This window comes from Pungitius pungitius, chromosome 4, assembly GCF_949316345.1.
Source record: "Pungitius pungitius chromosome 4, fPunPun2.1, whole genome shotgun sequence".
Taxonomy (NCBI): Eukaryota; Metazoa; Chordata; class Actinopteri; order Perciformes; family Gasterosteidae; genus Pungitius; species Pungitius pungitius.
The window spans coordinates 19,184,653-19,207,774 of NC_084903.1; the positions used below are offsets into that span (position 1 = coordinate 19,184,653).

Sequence of the window (23,122 nt, forward strand, 5' to 3'; positions counted from 1 at the left end):
CACTCCCCCGTGCTCTGTTGCAGAGGGTGTGGCTGAAACAGCTGACGGGGATTTGCAATCTAGGATGGCCCTACATAAGCCTGGGTCCTCCTGCCATTCGCCGCCAGATCGTTCCGTCATTTGAGCGAGTACCGGGACCCCGACTCGCCTGCTGACTGGCCTTATTCAGAGGACACCCCACTCCTGACTAGAGCTGTTCTCTGCACTCTTTGTTTTTGTCTATAGAATAAATCTATTTTTTGCTCCCGAAGACCTCCCTGTGACTCCTCTGTGCTGCGCTTGGGTCCACGCCCTTCACTACAACGTCACAGAAGCTCTCTGACTTTTCTGACAACAGTGGTCCATGTGACCAATGCCTACTAGTATACTGTAAAAGGGAAGTCTAACGTCTAACAATATATCCTTTCCTTAGAGCTTCTCGCTGTCAAAAAGACTTTTCGGAATTATGACAATGTGAATGGATGAAAAAATGTAACACAAATTCATGCCGCAAGCATAGAGTGACTTGTGACTACTCTTGGGATACTTCTGCTTCCGTCATCTGCTTATCTTCATCATTCATTTCCCTTTCTTCCCACCACATCCCCTTTTCCATAAAGGAAAAAAATGCTGATCTGCTTAAAGTAATTGCTGTGCGAGCAGACTGGCATTTTTCTTTTTTTTTTTTAAGGTCAACCTAACAATGACCCCCCTGAGAACCAATGCAATGCTTGTATTTGCATGGGTGTGTGCACTTGTATTCTTGTGAAAGAATTCATATGCACGTAAGAATGTGTGGTCTACTCACGCTATGGGCTTTCCACAGATAAATATGTCAGCTTTAGGAGTAATAGTAATGAAGTGATTATTAGAGGCTATAGAAACAAATTATTCTGTATTTTTTAGAGGACCCAAATGTCACATAAAAGATCCCATTTCTTATGTGTAAAAGTTGCACTCTCGGGCTGTTTTTTGGCCTCTGCTCGGATCATGGCACACCCATGATAACATGTGTAATAACTCGGGGACTACTTTGTCTGTCTGGACAATAAATCTATATATCACACAAAAACAAACGTGACAGTTCACCATTTTTGTGAATTGCCTAAAATAAAATCTCCAACAGCCCTATAGGTCATATAAAACAGGCTAACATTTACCTGACAGCCCATTGTGTAGACAGTACATTTAATGTTGATAATGTCAGGATTACTACGCAGTAATGGCCGACAGCTTCCTTAGCCACTCGATAGCCAAAATTGCTTGAGCGTAAAATGCAGCAAAACAAATTGCTCGTGGTGCTCATACAATGGCGGATGCATGTCTCGCGCTAAAAATAACTGAGAAATTTAATCATTTCTTTCAAAACGTTGTGCTGAATGCTTGGTGGTTGTTTTATCAGCGTATTCAGCGCTGTCTCGGCTAGCAGTTCGGTGTGTACATTTTCTGGACTAATTTCCATATCATATTTCGTAACTTAATGGAGGATTTTCAAACTGATAAGTGCAGACTGTAGTCAAAATGTTGGAGCCAAAATTGGCGAGTGCAACAGGTGTGGATGAGGGACAGGTTATGGCTAACAAGTCATACAGCACCTTTTTATCGTAGAAAGGTACAGGCTGTGGCCACAGGTGAGCATATTTTATGTGGGAATTAAAACCATGGGTTTCATTAGATTATTTCCTTTCCCACTACATAACAATGGAGCACTGTGGAGTGCTGACCTCATGTCCACACCTGTTGTTGCTCAGTGTCCAAATGAGCCTTAGGGTTATAGACCGAATGTGGCTCATTTATAAATCCCTCACCTTTAACTGTAGGGAAGATTGGAAGTTTGACTAAGTTTGACGACTAAAAAAAGCAAAAGGCTCTTATTGTAGGAAGGTAAATGCAGTAGACTTATCTCATAGGACACAATCGGACAGTTGAAATAGGAACAACTGATCTGACAGTGCTGCCACCCATAATAATGGCATTTTATGAGAACTGTACGGATACAATAAATCAGTTTTCAAATTGAAGGAGGCAATAACCCTTTCCGTGCCAGAGGACCTTTCAAAAACACAATATTCACAGATAGCTTTGGGTCAGGATTTTCTCCATGCATTGCGCCTGCCAACCATTGAGGGATTTCACTTCTCAGTCACTTGGATTATTCCCTGGAAATTGGATTCTGAGTATAGAGCAAGTCGTCAGTCTAAAGAGGCACATTCAAAATGGCTCTCCTTTGCCCCAATCACATTAGTGCTGCACAGCGCTGCCAATTAAGAACCAGTTTGTGGTGGCCAGGCTTGACTTTTATTGGCTAAACAAATTTGCTGAAAGTTTGTGGTTTTGACCTTTTTGCTGCATTGAAGTAGAACTGGAGGCATTAAGATCCACGCCTGAGACAAGATGCAAAACGCTGACCATTAAGTTCAACTTCAGGACATGAAAACAAGCCGACTGTTAGCCGTGGAGGTTTTCCTCATCCAAATTCTGTTTCAGAAGTATAATGTTCCAACGTTAGATACATTCAAGATTATTACCATGTGTTTACTGTAAACAGACAGGCAACCCATCTGCTTGTTTTACTCAGGTCAGTTTTTTATTTTTTTATTTTTTAACATCTGTCATTCTTTTCCCGTGTTGGTCATTCATTTTGCAGGTAATTGTCTCAAATCTCCACCTGGAGCCTACAGAGGGGGTTTACAATCTGCATAGGTCACCAGTCACAGCAACCATTTACATCGATTTAGTTCAAACTTCAGACTTTCAAGGTCAAAAATGACAATGCCAACCACTGCACACTGCACACATCTTTGGGTGAATTTAACGAGAACTAAACTTGACTGTTTGAGATAAGGTCGTAAAGCCTTTACCGATGTTGTTGTACACTATGGTGTTTATTTTGAAATTGTTTGTTCTGCAAAACGTGATTGACTGATTGACAAAAGCAGAAGAATTGACCTTCTTGCAAAAAACATTATGCCGCTTTTAGTTTTTAGCTGCGTACTGCTCGCCATTTATATGTAAAGGTTTTAATACAAAATAAATCAGTTATTACATTGAGATGCAAATCAATTGTACAAAGATACTCCTCCTGTGACGTTGGGCCTTTAGACTTGTCAGGACTGCCTTATGTGATGGAGTGCTTGTTTTCTAGTATAATGGTTCCAGTGGCATCAACTAAACATCTGACCAGCTATATATAGCTTTATGATTCATGTTCGGTAGAATGCAGATTATTTGACGGCCCTTAATTTCACCATTCATTTCCTTTTTGTACATTAGTTCAATTTATTTCTAACCTAAGTATTGCTTAAATATATTTTGTGATAAATCTTCAGTACCTTTTTATGCTGCTCATTTGCCTATTCAACATTCTAAACATGACTGATGCAGCAAACCCAATATTTCCTGTCTAAAGCTATAATGAAGTCTAGATGCTGTCTAACCTGTTGAACAGGTCCTTTCCGTAATGCTGGGAGATGCCTCTCCTTCTCCCCTCTATTGTGAGGTCCCCCCAGGGGTCTACAGTGGGTCCCCTCCTGTTTACCATATGGATGTTTTTTTGAGACTCATCGTATGTCAACACAATTGTGTCATTGCTACTCAGATTGTTGTATAAAACCTCATCAGGCCTGGCTCCTTCGCTGTTTGGTGCAGAACATGATTTTAACCATTGAGTAATCCGGCAGTGTCTTTTAAAATCTCTTCTTTAGTTGCTCATTATTTATATCGTTCAGATTTACGATGTGATTCTTGCTTTATATGTTTTACCTCTGGATCTTAGTTTGTATGTATTCATTGTGAGGCACTTTGTGAAGTTGTTTTGAAAGGTGCTAAAGATGTAGACGTTAAATCACAGTACACGGCCTTCAAGTGTGTGTGTAGATGAAATTATTTATTATCATAGTGTGAATACTTTGGACTTCTCCATAGATAGTTGTCACTAACATTCAACAGACATTGGTATTGGACACAGTATTTTTTTTGTAAACATAGTCCAGAAAAGCCAGGGTGCATTAGTTCACATTCGTGTGACAAAGTAGCCCAGGGTTACACAGAAGAACGTTTTTTTTTTCTACATAGTTCATTTTAGTTTTACGTCAAACACAATTTTGTAACAGTGAACATTTACGCTTAAAATACTTTACATTCACGTTTTGTTATAAACAATTTGAATACAAGATTATACATAACAAAAGAATATACTTTTATATTGTCTTCTATATTCCAGTTTGCTGTTTTTTCTTCTTGGCTTTATTCCTTGCAGTAATGGGTTGTTATAATTAACATTTAAAATTGTACTGAATTCCAATAAATAAACTAGAAGTGCACTTGAAGAGCACAGACCTCCATCGAAGCCAATCTGCTCTGAAATTTGATGTGCTCCTCCCTGGTCGCACGCTTCACCTTTCCATCAGTTTCATGGAAATTGGTCCAGAGGTTTTCTGCTGACAAATGAACAAACCCAACTGAAAGCACAAGATGAGGTATGAGGAGAAACTGAATAAGGTGAACAAAAACATTCTTTAAGGAACTTAAAGTGGCACTTCTAAGGTGATGGAAAAAGCAGAGCATCGCAATATTTGTTTAAAATAACAATCCAAGCGCAGTTAAGATGATATATTGTGTCACGAAAGAGGCATTTGACGATGGTCACCCCTCCATGTGCTGTAACACACACACACACACACACACACACACACTCTTTATCTTTCTTTCGGTCTCTTTGGAGAAAAAAGCCTCTCTCACACTCCCCAGAAGTCCTGTACAGAAATACATGTGTAAAGTAAAGCGCCACAACAATGATAAAAAAAACTAACAGTGACGCCATATGTTTTTGTATTGTTTTCATCCTCAGTAAGCAGCCAGGTGTTCAGCCTTCGTCTTTCTCTGACGTTAAGGCGTTGTTGGGAGTCTGGCCTCAGTCCTTTCGACGCTATCAAGCGATGCTTATTCCCTTTTTTTTGTAATAGAATGTGACATGAAAGCATTATAATACTTAAATATAGTACAGTTCTTTCTGAGGACCTTGGCCTTGGTGCACTGTTGACCTCCAGCTCTTTGACTTGAGTATTAAAGGACCAAGTCAAATCGTGAGATTGCCTTCCACAAACTGTGGCTTGATTTGGTGGCTTCCTGAGTCAACGCGGTTTGTTTAATTCCTTCCTGTACGGAGCGTAATAAACATGGAGTGTCTCACTGGATAAGGCACTGACAACAGAACGGCAAGAACAGTGACCTTCTTCCAATAATAATGCGTTAATAAATGATGAGCTTTCAAACAAAATGTTAAAAATGTAATTGTTTGGGTCCCCTGTGAAATAGTATAAAAGTTAATAACATTGTGTTCATTTCAGTGTCTGTTCCGTACAGAACGTAATAGTCCCACCACAAATTATACAAAATCTTAGCTACAGTAATGATTGACTAAAGCGGTGTATGTGTATATATATTTATATATTTGAGGAAAGAAAAAAACTCTCTCTAAGGGCAAATAACAGCATGTACTTTGTCCCCGTGAGGTTTCCCTCCCTTATGAGCTGAAGCTGTCGAATGATTCATGATTTATGCCTGTTCCTATTTTTTAAAAGCTTGAAGCTACTGTGGTCACCAAAGGCCTTGGGCATTATTAAGTGGATGTCGGGAGACTGCTGAAAGAAGTTGGTGCCTGCTCTTCATCTTGTGCGGCGCACAGGAACTCCAAACACCAGATGAGGAGATGGATGAGGGAATTGTGGGTGAAGTCATCAAATGGCCAACCAATGCTTGAGCTGTAAAACAAGAGCCTGTTTTGTAGCTTAATGTCTAATATCTGTTACTCCAGTTCAACCACATGTTCGAATTCTATTGCATACTTTTATCTTGTAACGGCATTAACAGTAGTACTTAATGTATTTTAAGTTGTAATTACATATGCTCCAGTGTTAAATCAAGTCGGTTGACAAGCAGTTTATTGAGTTCCACATTAATGTCAGCCGTTCAGCTTGTTCAAATTCACACCATCGACAAAAAAGTACAAAAACCAGAAAAAAACCAAAACATGCCCTTACTGTGAACTGCCGTATATTTCCCTCAGCCACCAAATGATGTTCATGTTCTGGAGTGATGCAATAGGCTATCCTCTGTAAAAACACAAGCACATCAATGACAAATTCTCTCTCAAAACAACCGTAGAATAGTTTTAATTTAGGCAAACATAAAAAAAAAACATTTTCCCATTCGTTGTGTTTTAGAATCATTCAATGGTGAGTATGGAACCATGAGTGAGTGTGCACCTCTGCGTCTGTCCACGTGTAAGTTGTTATTCTAGCCATCAACTTACTAAAAAGTAGTAAGAATCTGTATTCAGATATTTGGGAAAGTCGTTATGGATTCCAAAGAGAACATTTCAGAGATCCTCACCAAGAACTTTGGAGATTATGGTTTCTATAAGGAGACTGTTTTTGTAGAATCTCTTTTTTTGGAGTTCATCATTTTACATTTTTTTGTTTACGCTTTAATTACTATTTTTCGTTAAAAAGGTTATTTTCTCCCAAACACTGATGTGGTCATTGGTACAGCAACATGTGATCGCCATTGACAGTATTTATTGGGAGCTTGAGAATAATCTCAAACTTTGAGTTTTAACCGGAAATCCTACTGGGACGGGATAATTATTACAATACAGTAAAAGCTGACACTGGTTGACTGCTGATGGATAAAAATAGCTCCCTTATGCTTTAATGATTGTGATTATAAACCCTTAATGCTTTAAAGTGCTTATTTAATCAGAAAGGGTTTGCACAGTGCCAGTGTGATCAAGTTGAAGGAAGAGAGTTCCCTCCTCCATTACATTGATGTTTTGCTTAAAAAGCTTTAAAAGCATACAGATAAACACGTGTGTGTATATATATATATAAATATAAGATGGATGAGGGAGTTGTGTGACAGCGTTGATAATCGATTTGCTGCCAGTTGGTCATTTGACATAGCTAACCAATTACAGTGGTTGCTGACCTGGTTGTCTATACCAGCAGCGGTTTTGCAATATAATTAAACATTTAATGTTTCTGCTAGTGCCAACACACAGAGGAAGCGACTGTTATCAGAGCAATGAGAGAGCGGCGTGTCCCACTTTTGCAGCTTTGATGCAGACGACGGCCTTAAAATGGTGGACTTATCCTATTTCATCGATGCTTACTTTACAGCATGCAACTATTGTGAAGTCCACACATAAACTGCAAAGTAACAAAAACATAAATGCTCTGCACTAGAGCACATGAGGGTGTGTGGATTTGAAGAAAAAAAAACATGCAAAAGGCTTTAAAAGTGAGAATCAGAGTCTCGAAACACTGACCTGTTTGAATGTTCCCTTCACGCTGCAGAATTTATATATGGCATAACAGGGGACAAACAGCATGGAGGACATGGCCACACACCAACCAACTACGTTGGCCCAGTTAGGGAAGACGTAGTCATCATACTTCAGGCCTGACGACGTCACAGCACTGGCTATTACCACAAACTGTGATGGAGAGAGAGAGAGAAGGGACACACAACACATGTTACATCTGTTTGTATTCAAAACCTTTTGCAACGTTTGAAGTCACGGCATTAATGTAATTGCAGTGCACATCCATGGATGCTACAAGAAAAGGATCTAAGTGGCACGTAATTGCATTGTGTCATCACTCTCTCACTCACATTACTCATCTTGTTTGCTTCTCCAATGAGAGAGGACACAGGTAATGGCTGCACTCCGATAAGCTGAAAACCTTAAACATGGATGTGTGCTTTTTGTGCAAATGCGTGTTCAGTGGAGTAATATCTACCAAATACATTTGCAAATTATGATAATTATTTCTTTTATTAGCAAGACTACAAGGAACATACTGGCCACATTATTTTTCTTGAAACTAAGTAGGTTCTGTTATATCTTAAGAAGGATCTAAGACATAGAGCTGATTGGCTTTAGCAGATTCCCTTTCATCCACAATGTGTGGCAGAAAATATGCTGCACTGCAGTGTGGAGGTAACTTTATTTTAAAATGGTCGCAAATGTGTGTATAACATGATCTACAAATAAAATTATATAAATGACTAAAAAAACAATTATTACTTTTAATTGGATTGGCAAATTCACACAATGTTTTACGTTACTCAACTTAACTTTAGCTATTGGTTCTGACGGATACTTGTATGCCTTCGATAAATAACTGCATGAATTCCTATTTACTACTTGCTAGAATGAATACCTCAACACAGCTGGTAGGCTTTTGTGGATAACATTTGATAGAAGATTAACAATGTTTAACTCTCTCGAATCCGACATTATCCCCCTTTAGGAAAAATCCGCCAAATGCAGACAGACGGAAGGCTTTCATGGCTCAAATTTAATAGAAGACAACCAATTTCTAGTGTCTAGGATCAGACATTATCCTTAATGAGGAAAACCAGCCAACTGCAAATACGTCAATGTATTTGTCATTACTCTCACCAGCAGAAAAGCTGGGCTGACAAATTTCCAGCACAGCCTCCAGTAGAGACCTGGTTTGAAGCCCATCATCCGCTCGATGTCTTCGCTGAAGCGGTCCACACCTGGCATGAGGATGACAAGTTAAACATCGAAGGCTAATGGGGCAAGTGCAGTTAAGACATAACCTCCATGTAGGCTACAGGGGTCCAGGGTCCTGGATGCAGTCTCACTGGACGTTAGGAGGGAACTGCACCCATGACGGCCTTCACCCTCTCTGACCGTGAGCTGACAATATGCATTCGTCATATCCATTTTTGGGTTAAATATTCGGTAGTTGTGCACTGAAATTAGACTACTGGGTATAAATGGAGTCATTTCGAGAAAAGAGAGTGCAATGCCAAAGTGCTGTAGAATTTCATACCATAAAACCATGATACTCCAATGGCCTCGAACAAGACAGCAAATAGTATAGATGTTCCTGCTGCATATTTATCCAACAGGGTGAGCACGTAGATGCCTCCCTACAGAGAAGAAAAGAGGTTAAGTTTGGCTTCCTGGTCTTTGATACTGCACCGCATCTCTGTTTCGCTGTTTGAGGTGACTTAAATGCACTTTGAAGAGTTGCCTGGTCGGCATGAACACGCCTCACATGGATGAAGAGCGCTTTAGAAATGTTATACCACAGAGCTTTGATCCGTCTCCAGAGTGGTACAATCTTTGGTCGTGCCACATAACTTAAGTAAGGCATCTTTTAACTACACAATGGGTCCAATGATAAAGGTAAGAAACTGTGTGAATCACTAAAGTCTGTATATCGGTGCCAGGAGTGTTTCTCCTTGGTGAATCCATGTGAATAAATAGGGACCAGAGAGTTCATTAAACATTTGCCCTTGACCTTAATGTCTAATTTAAAATTGGAGCATTTTTGATCATTTCTTTGACAGAGTGGTGACATCCGCGAGGGTACAGGGGGGGAGGGGGGGGGGCTTAAGCGTATGGCACTTTGAGAATTTGATACTGACATTAGTGATGCAGAAGAGGGCAACCAGGAAGGTTCCGAAGGCTGTGGCAAAGGTAAAGAGCTTCCTGTTTCTCTTGAGGATCTTAAAGTCATCTGAAAGGCCCGTGATGACCGCCTCCATGCCGCCCATCTGGTGGACACAAACAGAGGGAGACGTGACATTTCACAAATGTACCTCCCCGCCGCCATTGAACATCGGGCAGCACGTTACAGTATGTGCCACTAACGCGCTCCTAATTCGATGTGCTTGATGAAGGATTGCGAGGATATAACTTACGTGCTTCGGGACATCTGCTGAGACGTAACAGGGTGTTCAACTGTCCTCTGGTTTTAGTGCTCTAGTGACTCGTTGGCCAGATTTTTGTTAAATTACGGCTGACTCTCGAAACGTCAAAGGAAGACCACACCGAAAAATAATGTGTTATTGTAAACGATAAATGATGTAATTTAAGTATGTTTTAATACCGAACCTAAGCTGTGATTATAAACGTTGCTAAAATGGAAAAGTTTAACAATTGGGAACAGTCACTTCACTAAAAAACAAATTGGTAATTTGGGCTAAATTGATAATCAATAATTGTCCGTTTTAATGGGTGACTCAGCCGATATGATACGTGGATATCATTGCTATTCTATGGGAGTTTTAATGTACAATGTATCGGGTCTGTTCTGCACATGCACAGTAAATAAGGAACTATTTCTTAGCACAAGGAAAACCACGCCTTGTGACAAGGCCAATAACTCTTTTCCTATATTGTTGTAAATTACTGTATACATGCTTTCCTAAACTTTACTGTATCTATACATGTATTGCATCACTAATATACCACCACTCAACTTAAGTCGTATCCTTGTAATTACACTTTGAATTTTTATAGTTTCTGTAAATGGCAAAAAAAAATTGCATTTTCATTGTTACTGAGTCTTATGGAGAGATCTGCACCCACCGAGCTGTCGATGCCCAGAGTCAGCAACATGATGAAGAACACAATAGCCCAAAACGTTGAGCCAGGTAGTGTAGAAATTGCCTCAGGGTAGATGATGAATACCAATCCTGCCCCTGTCCAGACACACACACACACAGAGAAATACAAAGGTTAATGCTTTCATGAGTCCAATATACAAAGTGCAAATATGACAAACATGACCGAACAGCGTAACAGGAAAAAAAGGTACGTAAAGTACACAGATGCAACGCAGTGGTGAGGTGCAGTAAGTGTCAGTAACGACATCTTTTTTTTTTGTGTTCATCGAAGACACCGGGACTTACCCTCCGTTGCCACGTCTTCTATTTTCACCCCGTGTTTGTAAGCCATATATCCAAGCACAGAGAAGATGGCAAATCCTGAGAAGAAACTGGTGATGCAGTTCACAGTGCTGGTCAAGAGCGCGTCCCTGGAAAAAGAAAACATAAAAAAAGAGTTTTAAAAGAGAGCTTGATTTCTTTACATCTTCAACATCTCAGCTCCACAACTGTCCAACGTTGAATGTCCACTACTTTACCATCTTTATCTTCTGCATTCGTGTTTTCGGGTCTTAGTTGGGTTCATGAATTACTAACTGGCTCTTTTTTTTGAAACAGACATTGAGCCCGTATCCATTCATTTGGATGTTCTTTGACCTGGAGCCACAGGTTATTTGATATCTTTCAGGGTTTCCACAGGTTGAACGTTGGCCAGCAAAAAAAGATTTGATTGGTCATTCGATCAGTTGTTAACGCGCTGTTGTCTGACAAACTGAACAAAGTCAACGTGACCAACCGTCTGCACAAAGGGATTAGAAACCTGAAAATGCTTCATTTTCCTTCCACCTACTTTTCCCCCAGATGGTTTTTATTTTATCTTTGCTCAAAGATAATGCATGCCCTTTACCGTTTGTCTATTTCAAGATTATATTTGAAGTATGATTTATTATAACTATTGTAACTGTGATTTATTCAAATAGCTTTTATTTTATTAGATTTAAGTAAAAAAACGTAGCTCTCTTAAAAAATATTGGTGCAAAAAAAACAGAGGGAAATGTTGAGTCCGTCATGCCACATAATGTCGTAGACTTGACTAACAAAAGGCAGTAAAATGCCGCATCTGTACTCTTCAGATCGCACTGGTAGAAAACACCAGTCAAGAAAAGCATTTAAACCAGATAAATGTTTTACCTTGGTTCCGGGGCTTATGTTTTATTTTACAGGTAGGTGTGATGGAGGACTCACTGCTGCACACTCCCTGCACTATACCTTTATGCAGATTTCCTCCATCTGTGTGGGTATTCAAACAAAAGTCTGGTCAGTTCTTAAGTCTTCTAACTGCACCAGCTCTTCCAGGCTGTTGCTTTTTCATCTAGTTCAGATATTTCTCATTAGCTGCGTAATGCGAATCCCACCTGCCGGCATTTCACCCACCTACCTCTAAATAGGACATGGAAGGGGAGGACGGCCGGGGGCCCTGTTTGTGTTTGAGAAGGTGGAGGAAATGGGTGAGGACAGGAGAGGAAGGGCCGATAACGCTTAAAAAACTTCCAGTACGGCACTGATGTAGTTCGGAGGCTAATTTTTTTTATGGGTGATGATGTTTTGGTATGAACTTTTTTTTTTTTAGAGAGCTGTTCTCCAGCAGCCGGATCATGTCCGTGTTTGCGGGTTTTGTGTTCTGTCTGTTTGGTATTGAACATTTACAAACACGAAACTGCTGCTCTGCCAACAGTGTTTGCCTCGAACGGCAACCTATTAATGTTGAAGGAGATAAGGCGAGCTCACATCCTCCTGCCTGCCTTTTTTTTTCCTGAAGAAGACCAGCAGATGACAAACCACCAACATGCAGCCTTTGGCTATGATCTAAAAAAACTCCTTCCTGGCCTGCGCTTTATCTGCCCTGTTAACACCTGGCCCTGGGGGGGTCAGCTGAACAGATTAGCATCACTTCTGCTGCTTCGTGATCCAGTTACAGGCTGAGAAAGGGCCGGCTGCTTCAAGACAGCAGGATGTTATGTTGCTGAGGGGCTTGTTTTTGGACTTTCTGTGTTCATGAAACACAAAATGAATTGCCAGCTCTTACCTGTAGCAGTTGTTGTCAAATTTGTTATAACTGGCGAAAGCAATGAGCACCCCAAATCCCGCTCCCAGGGAGTAGAATATCTGGGTGGCGGCGTCAATCCACACCTGCGGTAAAAAAAATAAAAATCGAGAAAGCTTGTGAAAAAGTGTTAACTGTAAATGCTAATTGATGATTCCTTCGTTCTATCTAAGCTTGGATTGGGTTTTTATTGGCTCTGGTTTGCAAAACATGCAAGTATCTCAAATACATGTATGCTAATTTGTTTACATACCACTAGTTGGTATGTGGCCTCCTGAGTTTGATGTATTATAGTGATCCTAGAAAGAAGGTCTTCAAAGTACACAGAGAGTGGATTCATCTGAAAGTCCCACGGGTTAACATGAAACAACTAATGACACAAACGTCAGGGTCTGTTTCATAGTTTGTATTTGAGAATTAGATGTAATCATTGTGACGTCAGCCATTGGTTTCTGGACCCAAATTCAGCATTTTTGGTCGTCACATTCTTAGTTTTGGGCCACCAGGAGTGACGGATGAGAGTGCAGATAATTCAATGAACATGGAGTAAGACCCAAATATTTAAATTAACTTTCAGGACCTCAAAACCAGAGTAACTGAATGGATTGAGTTATATAACAAAAACACAAAAAACTATATTGCTTTATCGTCCATTTTATCATAATCTTAATCTACTAAATGCAGTTTGCTGTATTGAAGACTTGACACTTGATGTGTCCTCTGGATTTTATACCGAAAGCAAGAATTCTTCCTGGTTTTTCATTAGTGATTCCACGGATACCTATTCAATATTCATGTGGGTTTTTGTGTTTCATGTAGCCAAATGCGAGTACGTGTGATTGGGGTTGTGAGCAAACAAGTGCCGTCTCTGACCTCCAGATTATTGAGCCGCTTGAAGTCAATGTGGAGGTAGGCCCTGATGCCGTCCATTGACCCGGGTAGAGTTATACCTCTGATCAGCAAAACAAAAAGGACCACATACGGCATGGTAGCCGTGATGTACACCACCTGAATGCACACAAACAGACCGAAAAACAAACATCAATTGGTCCCCAGTTTCATTTAACTAATTCTAATCAATACAAATAAACTGAATGTGGGGGACTGTATAGATCATCATCTTACTAACAGACTATTACTTCATTTTGCATGTGGTAAGGCTAAATATGAATGTGCTGCAGTATTGTAAAAGCAGTGCATATGATATATAGTGAAATATTTGACCACTTAAACATTCAAATGGGAGAAGAGTCTTGACGGTTTGGACCCAATAACAGCGGTTTATTCCGAGCTGCTGTCTGTCACAGAACCTCAGCTACAACACGTGTGTGTACATGTCGTCGGGAGAAGAGAAAGCACACAGTGTTGTTGTTGTTGTTGTCGTTGAGTGTGGGCCAGTACCTTCCCCGAAGACTTGACACCTTTCCACAGGCTGAAGTAGAGGATGAAGACCACCACGACGAGACACAAGGTCAGCTCCCAGCGAGGCAGGCCGAGGTCATTGATGCCCCGGCTCTGATGGAGGTGCAGGACGCCCCGTCTGCAGGACAGAAATATGGATGGGAAATGCAAAAAACAATGTCTCTACGGTACACATACTTTGGTCAGCAATGATCTTCCAAGCAAAACAGCTTTTTAACACTAATCGGCACAAATCATAACTTTATTTCTTTTGGCTACGACTTAAAAGTTCAGGGATAGCAGGCCCGCCCGAGTCCTTCGCAGCGGGAGGAGTTAGAAAAACAGCGAACCCCGTGTGTGCGCCCGAGGTGTCTGAAGAATGGGAGGATTGGACAGAGACTCTGATCAAACATAACAAATCAGATGTATTGCAGCACTCCACCTTCAACAAACTGACAATGTCACGTCCCCGCAGTTCATCTTAGGACCAAGTATTCAATTTGAGGAATTACAGCAAGTGAATCCATTTCTTTTTCAACACTACTGTAGATTAATGAAATGATACTTATTCCACCTCTATGTGTCCACCCCTAAATGTCAATAATGTAATATATAGAGTAATGGGAAAAACAATTGTTTGTATTCCCCACCTACCCCCATTTACGGCAACTACATGAACTATTTTCAAGCCATTTGATATATTAAAATGTCTACAATTTATGCATAATTTGGTGAAAACGTGAAGGTGGCCAATGAAAACATACAGGAGGATAGTGGAGATGACACTGTTGAGAACTACTGGTTGTACGCTTTGCTGGAGAAGAATTCACAGAATGACTTAACGTTACTTGACCAATCTCCTTAATTTGACCTAAAAATGGTATTTTGTAATCTGACCCGCTGGGGAAAAATGACACAAAGTAACATAAACATAAAAGAGAACATGAGGTGCATGAGGTGAACTTCACCGGCTGTAAAACCAGCTGCAGAACATCAGTATTTACATACAAAGTGTCCTTTGCAACCAGGAACGGCTTGTATTTTATTTGGAGATCCACAAATCTTCTGAAATTCTTTGAAAAGCACCTCTGTTCCGCCCCCACATTTGTCCTTAAATGAAAAAAAGATTCAATTAAGCGAGCATGTGCTGCTACTAGTTGATAAACAGAGGAACTGGGTTTGATCTGATATCGGCTTACGCAACGGACCGAGACAAAACACACGCAAACCGAAGTATGCTCAGACCTCCAAAAGGATCTGTGAAAACTCCTCTTCGGGCATTTATTTATCTCTGGCTGGCGATGAATCCGAGGCCACGAGGTCTCCGGGGGACGCAGATTGCGGCGTGAAGACGTCCGTTTATTTTGGCAGAGAAAATTGGAGTGTATGCGCCGACCTAAGGGCCTCGTTTTGGTGTTCTGTTGTTATGCCTCAAGGCCTCCTTGTTGGTCTGATAGCGCCGATAGTGCGCTGCCAGTAAACGCTCTCCACATCAATCCAGGTCCCTTAGGCCCAGTTACTCTAAACACATTTACTCTTATCATCACTCTGCGAGCTGGTTACGCTGCTTTTCCCAACACTCAACGTTGCCATTAGTTGGTCTCTGTATACTTTTAAGCTGGCACGCCGGCATGCAGCGCGGTCTCAACGTTGGTTACAGAATGAGAAATAGGGCATACAAAAAGCATATAAATGACCTCAGGGGTTTGTTTCGATCCAATTCATTTAATTAATAACACATGTACTCTAGGTTTTTTATTTGAAATCCAATTCTTTCAACAAATGTATCAAATTGCACGTGAGATTGAAGTTAAAAGCCATCTTCTTCAATTGACATGAAATCAGATGGTTGTGGTTATGGCGGGATCCAAAAGGGAAAGGATACGGGTCCATGCTAAGGAAATGATGTGGGTTAACTTGTGTCTGCCAGTAGGGGGGCTCATCCGGAAATGTAATACTTTAGTTTGCATTGCGGGATGACAGCACCCAATTAAAAACCTGTTAGTATGTATTATGGACAGGTAGGACACAGGAGATTTAATCATGGTAGCCAATTAAATTAAAGTTGCTGTAATGAGACATTTCTGTCACAGTCACTGTTGTTAGTGCATGTTTGAGCCACATGAGCACGGCTGACTGTTTGTATGCTTCAGATACTTTAACTCTACATCTAATCTAATGTGAAAGGATAATTGAGGTGAAAAAAAGAAAGCATGTGACTAAATGTCTATCTCTTGATTTGGAAATGACATTTTTTTTCTTTCATCTGTGGGGGCTGCATATTGAAATTAAATCGGAGACAAATGTCCAGAAAGTCTTGTTTCCAGGTCAGTCTTTTGGCAGAAGCAGTGTTTTTGGCTGCCTTCCACTCCACATCCTCGAAAACAAGTCATGTCACACGATATCACACCAGCTTGTTCTGCAATGATATGAACTCTATTCATCTTTTAGTTTGTCATACTTTAGAATCTATTGGGCTGGATGGCTTAAGGGAATACAATGGAGGGTTAGTTGTTTGTGTTTTTGCTGATGAAGTAGCTCATTTTACATTAAATCATTTTTAAAAGTGCAGTTACTTTTGCCGTTTGCCTTTGTTTTTTTTTATACATGATTCCAGTTTTTCTCCATGTCTCCCCCCCGATTGTGTCCACCTGTGTCTCGTCCACCCCCCCTCCCCCTTTTATGTGTTGTTTGTAGCCTGTTTGTCTCTTACAGACTGCAAAGGAGCGCCAGCTCCCTCGTGTTTCCCAAGTCCAGTATGTTTTTTTATTACGTCCACGACCTTGATTGCGTTTTTTTTTTTTTAGGAATCCGTCTCTGCCCTGAACTCTTTCCTACCTCTGCCTCCCACCATCCTACGTACCAAACCTTGCCCGTCTCCAAATAAGAGTAAACCACCTGCGGCTTCCTGCGTCCTTTCGGCCCTCTGGACAGTTTGGAACGCGTGTGTGCGCACGTGAAGAAAAAAAAAACCTACTGTACTGTCACACTTGGGCAATCAATCGGCTAATATATGAGCTCAGCAGCAGTGAGCCTGAGCAGCTGTGTGTGGGGGGGGGGGGGACTAAGTGTGAAAGAAGCTTGATTCACTTTCCTGCAAACTACACGCTCAGGATAACTGAGAACAGTTGGCTTAAGATGACGTGTAACAGGTGAGACGGTTGACCCCCCCCCCCCCCCCCTCCTCATGCTGTGCCTTGGCGTTGCTCCTGCGCGCAAAGCCATAGCCGGAGGCAGAAGGACAAATCGTCCCCAACAGAGCCTGAGATCCTGTCTATGCACAGCTGGTGATTTTTTATTTCTTCCCTAGAGTGCGTAGCGTAACGGTTCCACCTGGAACACATAGCCCGCCCCGCGCCTTCTTTCAAACACAATGTCAGCTCTTGGAGCAACGTCACCTCACCTTCTTGGAAAGCGCAACGCAATACACAAGCCCTGACGCAAGTGCTGACCTCGTTGTGTTAGGTAAAAGTATTTGCTTATTTTAAAAACATATTCAATTTCTAAGGGGTGGGGGGGGGGGGGTTAAAAAGCGGCCACGGATCCCGGTTAAATAAACCGTACAAGACAGTGCAGCAGCACGGGAGTGAAAACTTTAACGAAGCTAAATCATTTTTCCGCGTTGGAAGTTGCTCAGCGTGTTCGCGGCGTGCGTCACGCTTGGCACGTGTGCCGTCTACTGTCCGAGTCCCTTCACAGGCTTCCTCTGGGGCCGCACAGTTAGTCTTTTTTAGAAGCCGGGGGAAGAACTGGCCGTCTTTGAAGTGTAAACAAATGGAGTTTTTCATGCTCTTCAAAGAGTGCATTTGAACTTTTTATGTATACTCCTTTTATAGTACAAACATTGGTAAAAACCTGCACACAAGCTAGATAAACGTAGGAAGGCAGCGGCCTCGTCCACTCGCAGATCAAAGCTTTGAACAATCGTGAATGTTTCCATTTACCATGAATTAAGATAGCTGCTTCTTTGAGATTTGCCCTAATAGGTCATTTGGTCTGATGCTAGGAGAGATAGTGAGTCATGTTAAAACTTGTCTAAATGTCAGGTTGCAAAAAACGTAAATAATGCAGCGCGAGCGAGGAGCGAGTGGGTTACTCCGACTTTGAGAAATCACTCACTCGTAGTACTCCGCTGACGGGGTGATCTTGTACTTGGCGTAGGACGTCCCGTTGCCGATGATGGAGCCGTTGACCAATTTGGGGTCGGTGCAGTTCTCGCTGTTCCAGGCGTTGCCACATTTGAGCCACGGCAGCTCGTTGGTCATGGAGGAGAACAGGTAGTAGAGGGACCAGGCGATGATGACGTTGTAGTAGAAACCGACATACAGGGCTATGATGATCACAGTGTAGCCGACACCTGAGGAACACAGAGTTATAATCAGTGAGGACGGATCGATGGGATGACTTAATGCGTACTCTTTCTGGATGGAACATATTTGATGTATTTTAGCCGTTATACTCATTTAAAATGTGTGCATGTGAAGTTTGCTGGAACATATTTGGTCATTGGTGTCTCTCATCTGAGGCTCTGTTGACCTGTCAACACATTTTGAGTATTTACAGTCTCATTTTTATCAAACGGGTCCACTGGGCGCCAAAGCGCTAAAAAGCTATCAAGCTTACTTTCCATCAGTTTTGCTAAAAATGAATCCTTAATACAAAAAACAAAGAAACCACCACCATAAATCCATCACATTCACATTATTTTTGTCAGGAAGGAAAACAAACCCTTGTCAGCACTGAAGCCAACAAAAGCAGGGATTGTTGCTGATTCAGTGCTGCGACCTGTGTATTTATCGGACATTATTGCAAATGTGCTGCTTCAAATAATAATCAGTTGTTTAAAGGAGCCCAATGTGAGAAGAGGTCAGGCTTGGGTGTAGCTGTGGCTTTCCAGATGCATTATCTTGTTTTCTCAAATCAAAGCTAATCATGAGAGGTGAACGTTATTTGGCAGGATTGAGATTTATGTTTGTATTTTGTTCAGTTTGGAGTTAACCAGTTCCATTCAATTTGTTTAAATCTTTTTCAATACCAACAGTACATAACGGACCCCGCTTTGAATTTAAGCTCCATTGACTTGTAATTACATCAACCAGAAATGTGTTCCTCAGCAGGCCGAAGACAGTAGCTGCTTTGGCTTCACTCATTTGAAATTGACATTTGAAGAAACATAGACGGGGTTTAAGGTTGGAAGCACAGGCGGAGAAAAATTTAAATTGAGAAATAGCTAAAGCGACAGAGAAATTGGTTCTAAGTGACACTCGTGAATCTACAAGGGGTTAAAGGACAAGAGCAATGCGATGAAATGAAAGGGCAGGACACGGAAGAGAAGACACAGAGAGCATGACGTGGCCCAGGTTGGAGACAAGGGTGAGGTAGAAGGACACGCTAGTTCACGTGTGTGTGTGTGTGTGTGTGTGTGTTAAAGCTCACCTTTAAAGACGGGGCATATTTTCCAAACTGTCGCTGCCCCTTCCCTGTTGTACTGACCCAAGGCAAGCTCCATGTAGAATAACGGCATCCCCGCAATCACCAGGAAAAGGATGTACGGGATCAAAAAGGCACCTGGAGAGAGAAATAATGCTTTACATATTGTCTGGCCTGGGTTTCGACTTGTAGTTAATAAGTGCTAGACAAAACAAAAAATCACAAAACTAGGAGAAGAAAAGAGGGCGAGGGGGCGGTTGATTAAGGGTTTTGAGAATGTTGGAAAAAACAACACACCATAACATGCAAGCAGGAAGGCTCACAGCTACTTTCATGCTGGACCTCAGTATCACCCCCCTGACAAGGATATGACCTGCCATTATTGAATTGTTCTGTGATAACGTCCATCACGAACGAGCACAGTGATTAACACGTTTCACTGAGGGCCAAATGTGATTGACAGGACCGGAATGGAGACGACGGGCCATCGAGGGCAGGGCCACGCGTTGCGCTCAGCCCTCTGTTGATGAGCCCTGGTAGAGAAGCACCGATTATAAAAACACTACTTTGTTTATTAGACCGCACTTTCTTTTCTCTCACAGCCTCTGCGTTAACCCGTTTTGGGACACGGTCCCCACCTTCAGCGCATACGTACTGAGTGAAGCAAATAAACCTGACAGAATATTTTAAACCGGATGAATATAGTAGATGTTGGTATTAAAGGTATTGTGGCTTTACACGTATACGGAGGGTTGTCCAGATATCACAATTGCACTACTTGAATATCATTCCCTAAATAATTAACAATAGCGATGTTATTGTCAAAATAGACATTTCATTATGCTTGTTGGATGTTTTTCCCTTTTTTGGTAAATCACAATAAAAGTACAAAATATGAGTGGAATGTACTATTACTATATACAGAATAATTTAAGACATGTAGGACAATATTGTCATGTTTTATGAACATTATATCAAAACGTCTTTTTCAAATCTCAAGGTTGTCATCACATGCACACAAGGCTTCATAAACAGCATTTTTCTTAAGTTAGAAAGTTGAAATTGTTCCCCGTGATGTAGGAACTATTTAATGAATGAAGTGGCACAACATTAAAGCAGTTATAAAATCTAGGAACATTGAACGGTTAATTAAAGGAACTATTACAACAATTTAGCAACGCTTGGAAATAGAAACTAGAGGAGCTTTTGCACCTAACCCATGAAAGAAAGAAGATCAATCGAATAACATATACGATTGTTAGAGACACTTGAATAATAGTTTTGTGTTAGTATTACTTTAGATGACAGAGCTGTGATCTCTGTTTACAGAGACACATGGTGCTCTGTGCAACCTGATAGTCACAAAGGATTTGTTTCACAGGAACTCATGGAGTAAAGTTATACAACCCTCTCCGCTGTTTGAGGATAGAAGGTGACCAGTTTCAAGATCTGGTCCGGATCTCCCTGTATTAAGAGTTTCATTTCTCAACCATTTAACTGGGAGATGCAGTGTCTCTTTCAATGATGTCCCCTGCATGCATATATTATTATTGATAAATGTCCCGTTTAACGCTTTCACACCGTTGTGGCGTAGGATCTTCCTAGTATGGCCTTTAGATTTTTCTAACAGCTATCATTTGAATGTGGACGGCGCGTATTCTTTATTATTTATTACGTTAAAACAGGGATTGGAAGTACCCACACCTGACACCACGTTACGTCGGTGCCCTTGTATACCCATCTCTGAACGTACATTCGAGGCAAACTCACCTCCTCCGTTTTTGTAGCACAAGTAAGGGAATCTCCAAACATTGGCCAGGTCTACTGCAAAGCCGATAACCGATAGAAGAAAGTCAATTTTCTTTCCCCAAGTCTCGCGTTCGTCCTCGGTGCATCCGGGAGGACCCGCGGGGTGGCCAGGGGTGGGAATGATGGAGGAACTGGTGTACTGGACGCCATTCTGGTCCTTCACCAGTATCAGTTCGACCTCTTTTTTATCCACATTGCACTGGTTCAGCGGGGCCACCGACGAGAGCTTGTGTTCTGGCAGAACCTGGATATTCATGTTGATCCACGCTGACCCGGTGCTCTCACGGGCCCCTGCGGGTTCTGGCGGACTCGATGGTCTGCGTCGGTCCTCCCGAGGACCGCAACTCCACGCGAGTGTTGTCCGCCGAAACTGCAGCTGCTACGTCCGCGTGCATGGGCTGGAGGGGAGGAAAGAGAAACACAGTTTGGGTTGTTTGACGTTTGTGCGTAAAGTTTCCGCGCGGAGTGAACAACACCGTTTAGGACGCGGCGGGGTGGCTGACGTGATTCCTACCGTAGTAGCCAGACCTAACACATATGACACGGACATTAATAGGATAAAACATTGTGGCTGGTGCCCAGCAGCAGCAGCACCAGCAGCAGGTGAGAGAGACCGCAAAGAGCGTCACGGCGCGCGCATGAGCGTATTGTGCGCTAAACAGTCAACCCACTCAAACCATCCCCTTAAAGCCCCCCGTAAGGAACAGGAGAAAGACCAATGGTTACTTCAATGTGTCACCGTTACTAAAGCCGTTCAAAGGTGTGTGTGTGTGTGTGTGTGTGTGGCTACAAGTTGTCCCTCCGTACTTGTGTGGAGCTAGGTACACGTGTCCATGACCCGATGCCGCTGATGTCCAGACGCATCTGAGGGAAGACTTCCCATTCTAAAGGAAATATAAGACTCGCCTTCTCCAGCAGGGGAGATAAAAAACGCGAGCTTTTAAATCGGGTTCCTCCCCCCCCCCCCCTCCTCTCTCTCTCTCTCTCTCTCTTCCACGTGATGTCACAATTAAACACTTCCTCTCCATGTTGGAGGTGGATTTGGCATGCTCGTTTTACCATAAACATGTGCATCTGCTTCCGACCCGCCGGAGGAAGAATCAGGCGGGAATCGAACTGGGTGGGCAGATGACGTCGTAACTTATACATAAATCAGATATTCTTTCCATGAACTTTGCTTTGAACCTGAAAAAACTTTTTCCCAACTCCAAAATAAAAAGTACAATAATGTGCTTATTTGCTTGGATTTACAATAGTTTGAGAGGCATGAAGTAATTTTACCTTCAGCTTCACATCAGTCCTTTTGAATTTGACATGCAGAAAAACTTTTTTTAATGTTTGGATTTGTACTTTATCTGTTTTTACTCTGTTCCAAACAGATTGAATTACAGTTTTCTAAGAAGCCATGAAAGCATTGTGTTCCATGTGTAATTTAATTCTAAAGCAGCTTTAGCCAAGGGCAATGATTTCTATTGGATATGGTTGATCAGTTCATCCCATTAGAGTCAATTCATGTCCTCTTTGCTCCCCAGTGCTTGTTTTATACAACCCTAATAGGGCTGGTTTTGGGCATTTTGTTTGTGAAGATTGAATAACTGCGAAGATGGTGAAGCAAAGGACCAGGTAACACGGAAGGATAATGTGTTATTACTGTTGTTCTCCCCTGAATTAGTCCTATCCGTTTTTTTCACTTGGTTTTGTGTTGCCCGTTACCTGAGGAAAATGATGACCAAATGTTTTGTCTTATTATGTGTGACAGTGTTTAAAAGGGGAGTGTGTTTCTGAATATGAACCGTGAGGCTCTACATTCAAACAGTGACTCCTTTTCGAAATGTCAACGCACCGCGCGTTGAGCAGCAAGAGTTTGACGGACAACGTCCCTCAGAGGTGGCCTACAGATGTAAAGGTGTCGGTTGAGAAGACGCTGCCTCCGTCACAGGACGCACAGCACTGCTGTGCTGAAGGGAA

The 23,122-nt window shown here is 41.8% G+C and overlaps 1 protein-coding gene across 1 annotated transcript; it reads right to left on the bottom strand.

The window, feature by feature from the left end:
• Positions 1 to 3,838: 3,838 nt before the first annotated feature.
• On the bottom strand, positions 3,839 to 22,061 carry slc6a2 (solute carrier family 6 member 2). The gene is made up of 15 exons (XM_037484570.2): positions 21,962 to 22,061; positions 21,116 to 21,552; positions 19,352 to 19,483; positions 18,035 to 18,272; positions 13,916 to 14,054; positions 13,388 to 13,522; positions 12,497 to 12,600; positions 10,717 to 10,841; positions 10,394 to 10,506; positions 9,448 to 9,576; positions 8,847 to 8,946; positions 8,447 to 8,547; positions 7,307 to 7,474; positions 6,021 to 6,092; positions 3,839 to 5,741 (listed from the first exon to the last, which is right to left on the bottom strand). The coding sequence occupies exons 2-15, from the start codon at positions 21,408 to 21,410 to the stop codon at positions 5,718 to 5,720; spliced, it is 1,875 nt and encodes a 624-aa protein (XP_037340467.1). The 5' UTR covers positions 21,411 to 21,552; positions 21,962 to 22,061; the 3' UTR covers positions 3,839 to 5,717.
• Positions 22,062 to 23,122: the final 1,061 nt, after the last annotated feature.

What these genes read in the sequence shown, in the direction of transcription:
- slc6a2 (XM_037484570.2), bottom strand. Translation starts at nt 21,410, where the DNA reads ATGAATATCCAGGTTCTGCCAGAACACAAGCTCTCGTCGGTGGCCCCG. An exon ending in TTTGACAACAACTGCTACAG is followed by an intron (nt 10,842 to 12,496) that starts GTAAGAGCTGGC and finishes TTCTTTTTCCAG; the next exon opens with GGACGCGCTCTTGACCAGCA. An exon ending in TGAAGGGAACATTCAAACAG is followed by an intron (nt 6,093 to 7,306) that starts GTCAGTGTTTCG and finishes GTGTTTTTACAG; the next exon opens with AGGATAGCCTATTGCATCAC.